We start from the raw sequence: 13012 nt of genomic DNA on the forward strand, positions 1-13012 counted from the left end.
TGATCACTGTTGTTAAGAGATTGTAGAAAAATATGAAAGCATAAAAGTATAACCATTTCAACATATAACTTGTTTACACTTTTTACAACCATCACAACAAACTGTTTTATTTCATGATAGAAGTTATTTAACATACAAACTGTTTTATTGCATGATAGAAACATATAACCTGCTTAGTGTTTTCTGCTGACAGACAGACAGACTTTCCAGCTCTCTCTGACTTTAATTGTATCCATAATATACAAGTTATTGAGGGAAATAACAGATCATGACGAGACAGTTCTTTTTAATAACTAAAAGAACTGAGTAGTTTTGTCTCAAATTGGCACCATAGACTCAGTATGACAGAAAAAAAAGAAGGAACAAGTCTCCTCAATCATCTGACCAAGGGGGAAAATGGAGAGGACTTCAGGAATTTCTTTAAATTGGGCACGTTTTAATTGTTCTTTTATGTCAGCTAGTATTGGCCTTGTTTAACTGTTAATAATTAGTGTTAGTCATTCATAGCTCATGTACTGTAATGTGTATATACTGCTAATCACCATTGCCACTGTCCCCATCATAATAGTGATCATCATTCACTTACCTTTTCCAGGTGTAAGACAGGCAGTCGTCTTCTGCCTCCGTTTCCGTGTTCTGCCACCCTCTTCAGAGGACGATCAGGATGAACAATGATGATCGGTATGTTTCTAAGTGGGAGCCAAGTTTTTGCTCTGGAGAAGTTTATGTTGAATATCTAGACAGGCAACGAGGTTAACCACTTGACCTTTACTGACAAGCTGAGCAAGGTCAAGTTTCGCGTTGGTGTTTTGTAGGTCTTCATGTTATTTTGTCCACTCGTTTACAAACTAACAAATATTCATAATTTCTGTATAGTAAAACCTATCTGGAGCTGCCTTCATGCTATTGAAAACAGGAGCTGTAGAAGTTTACAGTATTTTACAATATTTCCACTTAGTTACAGTAAATTAAAGATTATCTAGCTTAGCTTACACTATGGGAAAGAAAAACCAGGTCATAGTCTTCAACCTTGGTGGGTGTTTGATCAATTATCTACAACAGAATTTCACAACTCTGTGTTCCAAATGGTTTATAAGGGGCAAGGGGAGTCTTTCCTTTAGGTCTGCTCTTCCATTTACCAGTGAGCTCTAAGGGATGTTAGAGACAGAGCAGGTTTTACCGAGACACATCTACTCATACTAATACTAGGGTCAACCCAGCAGGGCTGTTTTTAAAACAAAAATTGAGTTTCTTAAATCACACAAAACTGTTAAAACTGAGTGAAAACGTGACACCGGTAAATTCAGACAACGCATAGGGCATCTTCTCCTTCTCTGATAGAAAGACGTGGACAAAGACGTGGTCCTGATCAGTACCGTAACGGAAACACGTGAGGCCCCCCCGCAGAATAACCCTGAGAGCCCCCCCCCCAATATAGGCAAGATATCAAAACTCAAGCTTTTCTTTTGAGGGAAATTTATTCAGACAGCCAGCCAAGAACCTGTTGCTAACGTTAGTCCACAGCAAGGCTGTCAAAGTACTACGTTAGCTACTGGTAATGTTAGCTATAGCAAACAGTACAATACCTGTCTCTTCTGGCAGATTAGTGCACCCTTCACTAGCTGGTCGAAAAATACTTGTTATTTTTGGAAGTTTGACATTCAATTCAACAATTTTTGAATGCCGTTTTGAATTTGCATTTCATTTTCTCCTCAGGAAAAATCAGTGCTAACGTTACTGAGTCAATCAGTGCTAGTGTTACTGAGTAAATCAGTGCTAACGTTAGCTACCTATTTGCCGCGGGCACGCCGGTCTGTGACCTTCTGACCTATGTCGTCACGTCACTAACCTAGCTAACAAAGAAAGCACAATTAAATATATTTTTCTTTATTTTTATATCAACTCGGGAAACACAGACAAGACAATAAGACCATAGTGTGCATCCCATGTAATTCAAATAAAAAAAAAAAATCTCTCTCGGGGGTAATCTCTACTGGTCTCGTTTTGACTTTTTGTTTTCAATTTCAGTTTAGTTTTAATTAGTTGTTAAAGCGGGTTTGCTAGTTTAGTTTAATTTTTATTTTTTGAAAATGCTTAGTTTGAGTTTAGTTTTTATTAGTTTCAGTATTAGTTTTAGTCTTTACCGCGGAATGCAACAGACCAAGTAAATCTGCGTTTTCTGACAAACAGCATCCGATTTACATGACTTTTACACTATGTGGTTTTCACTTAATATAGAGTAACATAACGCATGTTTGGGCGTGTTCTCTAGCGCCACACAGAGGATACAGAGGATACAGAAAGCGGTGGAGTACAGTGACGTGCGGTGAGATTCGTGGCTGGTGTATATATATATAAATATATATATATATATATATATATATATATATATTCCCACTTTAATTCCGGTGGTTTCATATCATGCAGTTAGTTTTCTATTTATTCCTGCAGAGGTTTTAAGATTTCTACCATCACCCCAATAAAGCAGAGTTGGATTGAAGATCGTAAAACTTCTCTGTGCACTACTGCCATCTTGTGGCTTTGACTGGAGTGCAGTTCACTTGCTATCACTTTCCTTGATAGTAGCATTGTTGGAAAATCTCATACATGTGAATGATGGATTGACTCCATTTATTAAATATAATTAAAATGATCTTTGTTGTTAATTATACTCGGGGGTATATAGACATAGAAGGCACTATTTAAATTGTATTTACAAAGGTCCTAATTTACAGGGATGTTCATAAATGGATCGGGACAAACATCTTTGTAATTATAATTGTGTGTGTGTGTGTGAGAGAGAGATATCTAAGATTTAGAGCAGCTCCATCAACAGCAAACATGCGTTTGTTATTTTGTTATAGTCCGCAGTCCCATTTTGTGTTTCCTTCTACTGTTCCACAGTAAACCAGACCTAGCGGAGACATCGAAGCAAGGCCTGAACAAACTGCTGGCTAATGAGGTCCCCATCATGATCAAGCCAGTCAACCCACCGCACTCTGTCAGACGTGCTGCAAGTGAGCCGAAGAAGCTGTTCTGGGTGCGAGCACGAGGGCATATCGGTAAAGTGGATGAAATGCACATTTGCATTGTTTACATCACGAGTATTGAATAGCATTTATGCTACACTGGGTAATAAAAGGGTATTCTCCTTTACATTGCCTTCTATTTGCCTCTTGACTTTAAATGTGTCCATATGCTGAGATTCTTTGGGGATGTTGAATGACTAAAGCGGCCAAAATAGGATGCAGCATAAAAAAACAATGACATGTACTGAGCATATACAAGTACAGGCCTTGTCCGTTTTTGGCTCTCCTCTTTTGTCGGCTTCAAATCCATATCGTTTGATTTTTCTTTGAGAGCAACTGTGCCATGTACATGAATTTACTAATAAACAAACACAACGTGCACATACCGCTTCCACTGAAATGTGATCTGTTCATTTGTAAACAAACACAATATTATGTGGATTAGTAAATTGGATTAAGTGCAGGTTCTGCCAGTTTGCAGCAAAATCAAACCGGTTTAAGCTCGTACAGTGATCGGACCGGCAAAACCGTAAATAGTCGCAACTGTGCTGTACTGGACTCAAGCTGGACTTGTTTGCTGTTCATGCGTTACCTTTTTATGTAATGTTGTTGTAATGGTTTGCCCCAAAACAATTACCACCAACTATGGTGCATGGCAATAATTCAGTATCTTGCTTTAACATTTAGTAGCAAATAATGTCAACACTAGGCAAATGATATTGTAATCGCAAAGAGATTGACTGAACATGTATAATACTACCCAAACGGTGTTTGTTCATGCATTTTGTTTGTGTATTTATGCAGACCAAGGCAACATGAAGCTGCGTTGCTGCCTATGTGTCCGACTATGCGTTCCTGGGCACGGCCCTGCTGCCCTATCCCAACTACAGGCCCCACTTCTCGGGCAGATCATCCAAGGATAATGTCTGTGGTCCATCTTATTAGAGATAACACGATAATGACAGATATTAAAGTGATCACAACACTAAGATATCATGCAACTGGATGTTTGCCGGTTTATAGATTTACAAGCTGATCAATGCCGCAACTTAACAGACTGGTCAACAATCATAGAAACTGATGAAAGCGGAGTCATTCTCCCCTTAATATCAAATAGATTAAGTACCAAAATCACCAGCATGATTAATAAACGTAAGAAAATAAATCTTACTAATGGGGTCAGTTTGTGTCCCTTCCTACCTTAGTATTCTCAGAATGTTTGAATACCGCTCCCGGTCAGACGTGTCTCCTCCTAAATTGAAATGGAGGTGAATGGTGACGCTGTCATGAACCACACACACATTCCCTACAACACTCACACACTCACACACACACTCACACTCACACTCACACACACTCACACTCACACTCACTCACTCACTCACTCACTCACTCACACACTCACACACTCACACACTCACACACTCACTCACACACACACAGTCTAACTTTAAAGTAATGACATACAGTGAAAACACAGGAAATAACTTGATATTGTACCATCGAATCCCTTGTATGTATTACTCTTGTATGTAGTAAGCAGACACATAAACATCAGTGTTAGTTTAAGAACATAAATAAAACGTCCAGTCTTTGAGCTTTAGCTGTTTTTACTGAAAACCTGTAACAGGGTTGGTGAACCAGGCACCTCTGTAGCATCACGAGCTACTGTACATACAAGACAACACCCACAGCACAGTCACGATTATACAATGCTTCTAATCATCAATATATAATGTATTGTATAATCAACAGCTCTGGGTCACACCAGAGAACAAAGTGCTCTCTCTGGTTCTGGAGACTAACCAGAAAACCTCTCACATTTTGTTTTGGCTCCATTTTATTCTAGTTAGAATTCTGCTTCAACGATACAGAGGTCACATCATCTTGATCCAGGTTTGTTTCTTATAACCCACTCTATGTTCCACACAGAAAGATGTGGGCCAGTGAGCATGGAACTTCTCAGATCATCAAACATCTCAACTGAGTGGATTAGAACAAATGACTTCAAAACAAAGTGGTGTAAAAAGACACTAAACTGAACAGCATGGCTTCATGTCCTGGACTCTGGAGCTCTGGGAGGCTTAGAGAGGACTTCAGGATGATGATTGGTCCAAACGGATTAGAGAAGAAGGGGTCCTCACAGGGCAGGGGTCACCAAACATTCGCGACCCTTCATTTGACACGTTTGCAACATCAGCAATTGGGATGTCCTGGAGCTGAAACTGAGAGCAGCTGATGGGAGCTCAGCTCAAGCTTCGGCCACAACCCTGTTTTCCTGATCTGAGGACAGAAGACCTACAGGCTGCCAAATGTGTTTCTTCCTCTGTAATAATCTGCATAACTGTCTGTTATCAACATTGGGACTCTGCATCATCCCACTCAAATGTGATCAAAATCTGCTTCACTGCTGATCTTCACGTCTTCCATCTGTGGGTTTAATGGTCTCCGTTGGGCATGTGAAGAATCAAAGGACAGTCTGTGTGGTTTCTGGTGCATCCATGAACTGTAGAGGAGAGTAAGACATTGGGCCTCCCGTAAGAAGCCCCCATACCGTTCTCTCAGGTCAGACAAACGCATAACGCCTCCACCTGGACCCGTTTTGAGTTTGAAGACGATACCAAAATCAGTTAAAATAAAATGACATGATTCAAATACAATACATACCTGATGCAAAATTCATATTTTGTTTACCATATCATCATCATGGCATGCCAAATTACAGCGTTTGGTCCTCTGTCCAGCACGGAGCTGCTCTATTAATATTTTCTTATTAAGGAAACTACTGACTCACGTCTGTCTGCTGATCCATCACAGCGGGACTCAGGGCTGTGCAGAGTGAAAGAGGAAGCCTTACTCAGCAATTTTAGGGGTTAATGATGACATTAACGATCACGTCTCACAAAAGAAAATCTCCTCATTAAAAGATGACAGTCAAGTTAAAAGAAGCGATTTGCAACAAGTTTGTGTTTGGTGAATATGACTTGGAACACTACGATAAAAGCTCACAGAAAGAAGACGTTGCGGGTGAACAAAGAAAACATTATTGCATGAGGCCCAATGAGAGGCTCTGCTGTGAAGCAGCTGCTCTAATGTGAAATGTTAGAAAGCTTGGTATCGATACTGAAAACAGAAAAATTGTTTTTGACACAACTCTTTTTCATTTGACCAAAAACAAAAAAAAGCCTCATTTCTGTGTTTAATGTCTGAACACAGTCATGTGTTCCATAAATGTACCGACATGAAGGAAGTCTAAGATGAACAAATAATAAGGATCACAAATCTAACCCGATATTGTTTTTAGATATTTTGGTACGCAGTATTGAGGATGAATACTCAGCCCTGCGCTTTACAGGTGGATCACCTGTCTGTCACAGTCTCAACATCTTTAACGTCAAAGCAGCGTGGCGTTCAAGTGTAATGTGAGAGAGTCATCGTCTGGAATGTAGAAGAAGAAAACCAAAAAGATCTGATCGACTGTTGCTAACAACACGTCAGCCTGCAGCTGGAATGTTCAGAATCCTAACAAGTTCAACACAAGAGGCCCCGCTCCGGTATCAGAGGAGCACGTTACGTTTGGGGAAGTCAACCTATTATCAACAACAAAACAAAAATACAAAAAAATCACTTTCCAGAAGTTCCTTTGCTAAGCTGTGTATTCATGTCAGAAAGAAATACATTAATGGAATAAGGTTTCAAATGGTACATTGATCAACTAAAAGCTGTTAACTAAATGAAAGGGGCAGGCATGCTCAGAATGTCCGCTCCCACTCTCCGGTCAATATGGAACTTATTATAATATATTAAGTATCTCAACATGAAAACCTGAGGGATTAGTAAAATAGAACAAATGCATAAAACATCAGAAAACTGAACTGTTCTTTCTGGATGGAATGATTGCGTCTGCTAAATGGACTTTTGAAGAAAACAAAGCAGTGAAGGCAACACTCTTATTTCAAAGCTTGTGTAGAAAAGTTCTCTGATTAAAATATGAATACATAAAGAAGAGGGCAGTCGTGTTTCTCTTCATGTGGAGTGTGACAGAGAGACGAGCCCCGAGAGTGCAACCAAAGCAGAGTAGAAGACTCAGCTGCTTCACTACTGTCCAGCCAAGTGCTTAAATGTTATTCTTAATGAACCCAATTTAAACTTCTAGACATCGTCACGCATTTCATTTTTAATAGCAGCTTTCCAGAAACCAGTGTTTGTACGAACCAAGATCACAGGATCCAGGAGAAGCAAAGCTGCACCTGGTCGGCCAACCCACGGAGGACTTTTACAAGATCTAAGATAGCAGAGCAGTTTTTAAGATCAATTTATAACTTCATCCTGAATGGAGACAAGTTATGAACCTTAAACTACTTCCTGCTGAGCCAAATGATTGGTTGTCAGACTCCAGTTCCATTGCTGCACCTTAAATCCCTGCTTACACCCAAAAGTGGAACAGCGGAATGAAGCTGAAGGTCTCCGTGAGCCCTTTGATGACAGACCGTCTGCCTGCAGGGCTAGTTGTGAGCTGCTGTAGCTACAGAAGAAGTAGGAACCTGTCAAATATTGAGACTTTATATATTTATTACTAATGGCCTACAATGTTTTATATCATATTGACAATCACATATTTGTCCGTTTCTGCTGTTACTAATCAGCAAAAATCCAATAGCTGTAACAACTAGAGGGGCACTCAGAGAGCAGACATCCTTCAAGGCCTAACGCTCGTAACGTTAACAGAAGTGAAGAAAATCCGTTTCCAATCCGCTCCAGGTTTAAAAATACTGACTCGTTACAGCTCCGTCCTCACATCGTTCATACCACTAAAATAAGATGAAGAAAAGTAACACTCTACTAGAACTAAAATGCTGAGCAGCGGAGACTGCTCTCACAAAGACAAAGAACATAGAAAACGTTTGGCATTAAAGTGCAGAATCATGGAAGGACTTATTGCTCATTGGTAAGTGAAGTCAGTCACTCATCTGCTCACAATAGCACAAGCTATTAACAAGCTTGATGAAAACAATAAAGCAGAATGTTTTTTTATTAAATGGCTGAGTAATAAAAGCAATGAGTCGTAGAAAGTACAACCTGAACTAAACCACATCGTAACAGTTAACTTAAGACCATAACCAGCAGTTCACTGCAGAAGTGGCTCGACCACTTTGGAAATGTGAAAAAGCAACAAAATGAATATCTTGGTTCTATTAAAACATTTAGAAAAACATTTTCTCCAGTGCAAACACAACTACCTGTCTTCATCTAACAGAAGATGGGTCCATTTAGTAGCTCCAATGACTTGGTAGCACAGGGTGACAGAGTGCCTTTGAAATGAGTTCCAATATGCAGACAATGTAATGGTGATTGTGCATTAACGGTTACTGACTGAAACTATGGATACAAAACCACACCAAGTACCTAAACTACCAGCTGTTTAAGAATGTTACCTTAAGTTCTCATACAAAATCAAGTAATGGCTAAGGCAAGCCAGCATGAACACATAACGGCTGGTAAAAAAATACATTAATAGGGAGCCAACAACAATGGCTCACATGGTAAATTAAGCTTCATTTACATTTCCACAGAACTAACTCCGTTCTGCTGCTCTGACTGATGTAACGCTGCAACACTTCCTTTAGATCTCTCCACATTAAAGAACCATTAATACCAGTACGACTGGAATAATATCAATGTGATGCGTAATAGTGCAGGAAGGTAGAGTAAGAGCAGGACAAATGGAAATAATGAGTGAATGACAAGAGTACTTGTGATAAAGGAACCAGAGCAGCAGAGGGCTGAGTGTGACTTGTTGCACTGATGGAATTAGCGCTGTGGAAATGGACATTATAGTTGATTCAGCAAGACGACAGGTAAACATGGAGAAAGTTTAGAGTTTGCATTAATTAGGAAGCAGGAGCATTTAGGAATAAAAGACTTTCTAGTATTTGCCGGTTCCAAATAAAGCTCTGGATCTCTCTGCCATTGAGCTAATAAAGAGACTCACAACATGTGAACATACAAACACATTAAAATGACTTTGTCCTAAGACAAGTTAGTTATTTTAACCAACCCCCAGTCTGTTAAAGTGTTAAATCCAAACCAGAGTGTTTATGGAACCTGAGCATGCATCTCATGAGTGTAAACCCACCCAATCAGATTCACTCCCCAACGGGGAAACCAGCTGGAGGAGTTCACGTTGAACTACACCACCCTTTTGATTGTGAAAGTCAGAACCAACATGTGACAGACAGGTGACCTCCCTCCTTCTCATCCACTTTAACAGACGCTGATTACTCTTTCATGAACCAGTAAACTCTTCAATCAAGATATTTCAGGGCATAAAAAGTACTAATTCCTTGGACCTCATCTTAACTCTTGTTTCAACTTTACAAACACGTATGGCCCTAAATAAGTTGACAGGTGGTATTTAGGTATCCCTCCCACTCATACATACATAAATAAGTTGGCATACATTCAGTAAAACCATTTCTACATAGAGGATATTTTTTCCACTTGGGGTGTTAAAGGTGATCTTCTTTTTCCAGAATCAAAATCTCCATGGCTGAACAGTCATTCCAGCTGCTGTTCCATGCAGTCTGAACTCAGCACAAAAAAAAATGTGAGTATTAATGTTTCATGAATATTTTCACACCACCTCCTACTTTGGTCCGTCTCATATTTACAACCACTGTTATAAATAACTAATAGTTTGTGTGTGTGTGTGTGTGTGTGTGTGTTTGTGTGAGAGACGCTCATCCATGAACAATAAAACATTTAAAATCACTGTTTGTGTGTGTGAACACACAAGAGGCATTCCACTCCAATTCCCTCCTAAAAAGTGCGTGTTTGTGTGTGTGTGTGTGTGTGTGTGTGTGTGTGTGTGTCTAAAGCGTGTACGGTGCAGGTAGGCAGCTCTGTGATGATTTGAAGGGGCAAACTGAAGAGTGAGGGAGTCAAGCCAGTGACTGAATGGCGTCAGCATAGTCTGTTGGCCAAAGGTCAGGGAGAGAGTCACAAGGCCTAAAAAGTCGCCCAAAGGAGGAGGACACTTTTCATCCCTTTTTAGTCTCTTATTGGAAAGAGTTGGCTTTAGATCCACTCTGAGGTCCAAATTAAAAGTTGACTCATATCTCTCGAGGTGTAGTGGAGGTGGATTCTAATAGCTGAAGGCAGGGGGAAAACCTTTTGGTCCTCAACAGCAGCAGGTTTGAAGTCGCTGAGTGGCACCGAGAGGGAACAGGGACGCTTCCTGTCAGGGTGATCGGCTTGCATTCCATTTAGCTGCGATGTTCATGCTAGACGGAGGCTTGTAGGAGAGCTCAAGCAATGACTGGAGTTAAAGAGTTCACCTCTGGGTGGCTGTGGGTGACCCACTGCTTCGGTAAGGTAGAGTTTAAGTGGTAAGCCCACCCTTGATTATTATTGAAGGTAGGGGGAAGAGTTTCATGGCCATGTTGCTGGGTAGTTTGTTCAAGAGGTGAAAGTTCCTCCCTTGAAACACTTCAAACAGTTGTGAGCTCATGTAGAGGCTCATGCATTGGAGAAAGGGTTACGTAGGCATGAGAGTTTAAAACCTGTCCTTGGTTGAGAGTTCAATGCCCAACTCGCTGGGTAATTCCTCAGTTAGGAGGTGGAGTTTCCTCCTTTGAATAAATTCTGAACCCAGGCGAGGGGCGTGGCCTGATGTCAGGAGTCATCATCGGTGTCCTCAATCAAAACCTTGGTGTCTCGGGTCTTGGACCTGAAGTGGGGAAATGAAACAAATTGTTGACAGTGTTGATGCTCAGTATGTGGGCTCACAGCACAGGTTAGCATGTTGCTACCAGATGGGGTGGGAGTGGTTACGATGTTATCCAGACTACTACTCTTCTAGATACTCCTCATCGGTTAGGTTCTTATCGCCTTTTCACATATCTTTTTGTAAAAGAATGAATTCAGAACAGTATTAGAATTTATATTGATTTAATGTTTATAACAGCAACGCCACTATATAAACCCAACAATCTCTCACTAGAAACACATCTAAAATACCAATGAAATAAATAATAGTCCTGAGTGAAGTTCAGAAAGAATGCAGAACACAGTCAGTATCAGTCCTCCGTGCCGGTACTGCTGGTAAAGGCAGGAGAACTTCACAAGAATTCTAAGATACGTAGCAAAAATAGCTAAACAGTTAGACTACATCAAACAGCTTTTGTTTTAGCTCGTTTGTAGCAATTCACTATTAGCCAAGCTAGCGCGCCGCGGCCTCTCTGCTCTGCTGTTTGCTGGCTTCACTCTGTGTGTGTACTTGTGTGTGAGCGTGTATGTAGGCTAGTTGCAGGGGCTCAAGGAAATGCTGCACAACCAGAAAGCATTAATGCAATAATATTTTGTTCTGAATACAGGCCGATAATGACCAGCTTTAAAACTTGTTTTCACTCTGTGATGGTTACACTGTGGCACTCTTTTGGCATGTTTACAGCTCTTCTCCTCAAAGCTTCAGTTCAAGATACCCAGAGAATCTTTAGGTTATCTACAGCCACTATTCTGTAAAGCGGTCCTAAAGCGCTGGTTATCAACTCGGTCCCCATATCTCCTTCACGTCTGTTACTGTTGAGACTCACTGTGAGGCCAGTCGTGGTCTGCGTAGACTCATGCTGTAGCTCCTCTTCCAGCTCTTCTTGCCCTGCCGGTTCCGGACTCCGTCCTCCTGGTCCATCATCTGCTCCAGCAGCGTCTGGTCGTCGGCATTGAGCGGAGCCACGCTGATGTCTCTGACGGCCCTGAACTCACCACAGTTATTCAGGTGTTCGTTCTCCAATCGGAAGAAGTTCCATACGAAACGTCTGGAAGGAGAAGCAATTTGACTTACATACTGTACATCACATATTAAATATTCTAACAGTGAATAACAATGGTCCTCATGTCAACACAAGCTGTATCAGTATTCACATGGTTAGGGGGGACATGGGTGATGACTTGAATGGATGACAGATTAGTTGATACATTTAATAGAAAATAAAAGATCATTAGATAGTAGATTTGAATGACAAATCTTTTCATTCTATTTTAAATAATTCAAGCAATAGCTGCTGAAGCAGCGCAGCAGTACAGCACATTATAATAGGAGCACTGTGAAATGTCTAGTCATTTGATTCCCAGTAGTGCTGAAACAATTAGCTAAATTAGCTATTTATCTAAAGTGTTAAACATGTCAAACATTTGCTTTTTACAGCTTTTAATACGGACAATGTTTTCTATCTTTGTAACTGACAACTGAAACATATTTGGGTTTTCGATGGTTGATCAGACAAAACTATTTCTGACATTTCATGGACTGATGGGGAAAGAATAATTGACTCATTAACCCTGAGGGACTAAGGGGAGGACAGTAAAAAGTGGAAACACAAAAAAATAGAAAAGTCAGAAAATAGAACGATGATACCTAAAGACCTCCATGGGGGCAAGTATAGTCGCCAGTATGTCAGAGATGCCATGTAACCCAGAGACTGTGCTGAGGGAGACAGTTAAAGTCCATGAAAAACGCAACAGGACGTCCTCCACTATAGCACTGTAGTAATAGGCCTGGGGAGAGACAGACAACAGGGAGAACACAGCGTCACACTGCAGTTAATATTCGGTACTGAACGGATCAGACTACTGCTCCTCCCTGTGTGGAGGAATACCTTATGTGGGTAGACTATCTCCTCTCTCAGAAAGGTGTTCTCTCCCGCGTTGCGGTCGAACAGGCCCCAGTCCATCTTCAGGTCCCAGACGAGAGTGTAACATGAGCTGACCACCAAACAGCCGATATACAAGTAGAGGAAGATCTTGGCGTCAGCGGGGGCTTCAACTAAGGAGGAGAGAGAGACAGGTGTGAGGCTCGACAGCTGGTATAGCATTCCATTTATAAGTTTAAAAATGTATATGTCAATCAAAGATGTTTGTTTTCTAATAACTCAGAAATCTGAATTTAATACTAAAGCCTCTATATGACTGACAAAATTAAAGGA

The 13012-nt window shown here is 40.7% G+C and overlaps 1 protein-coding gene across 1 annotated transcript in view; it reads right to left on the minus strand.

Moving 5' to 3' along the window:
- Positions 1–7583: 7583 nt before the first annotated feature.
- The window catches only part of LOC137892637 (xenotropic and polytropic retrovirus receptor 1 homolog), a 47475-nt gene continuing 42046 nt past the window's right edge, over positions 7584–13012 (minus strand). The window contains exons 13-16 of the mRNA XM_068737923.1: positions 12686–12852; positions 12445–12584; positions 11624–11845; positions 7584–10758 (exon numbers count right to left, since the gene is read on the minus strand). Coding sequence (XP_068594024.1) covers positions 10704–10758; positions 11624–11845; positions 12445–12584; positions 12686–12852 — 584 coding nt within the window. The 3' untranslated portion in view covers positions 7584–10703. The remainder of the gene's footprint in view (positions 10759–11623; positions 11846–12444; positions 12585–12685; positions 12853–13012) is intronic.

Source organism: Cebidichthys violaceus, unplaced genomic scaffold (genome assembly GCF_023349555.1).
Source record: "Cebidichthys violaceus isolate CVI_PGR_0920_01 unplaced genomic scaffold, fCebVio1.0.p SCAF_8, whole genome shotgun sequence".
Classification (NCBI taxonomy): domain Eukaryota; kingdom Metazoa; phylum Chordata; class Actinopteri; order Perciformes; family Stichaeidae; genus Cebidichthys; species Cebidichthys violaceus.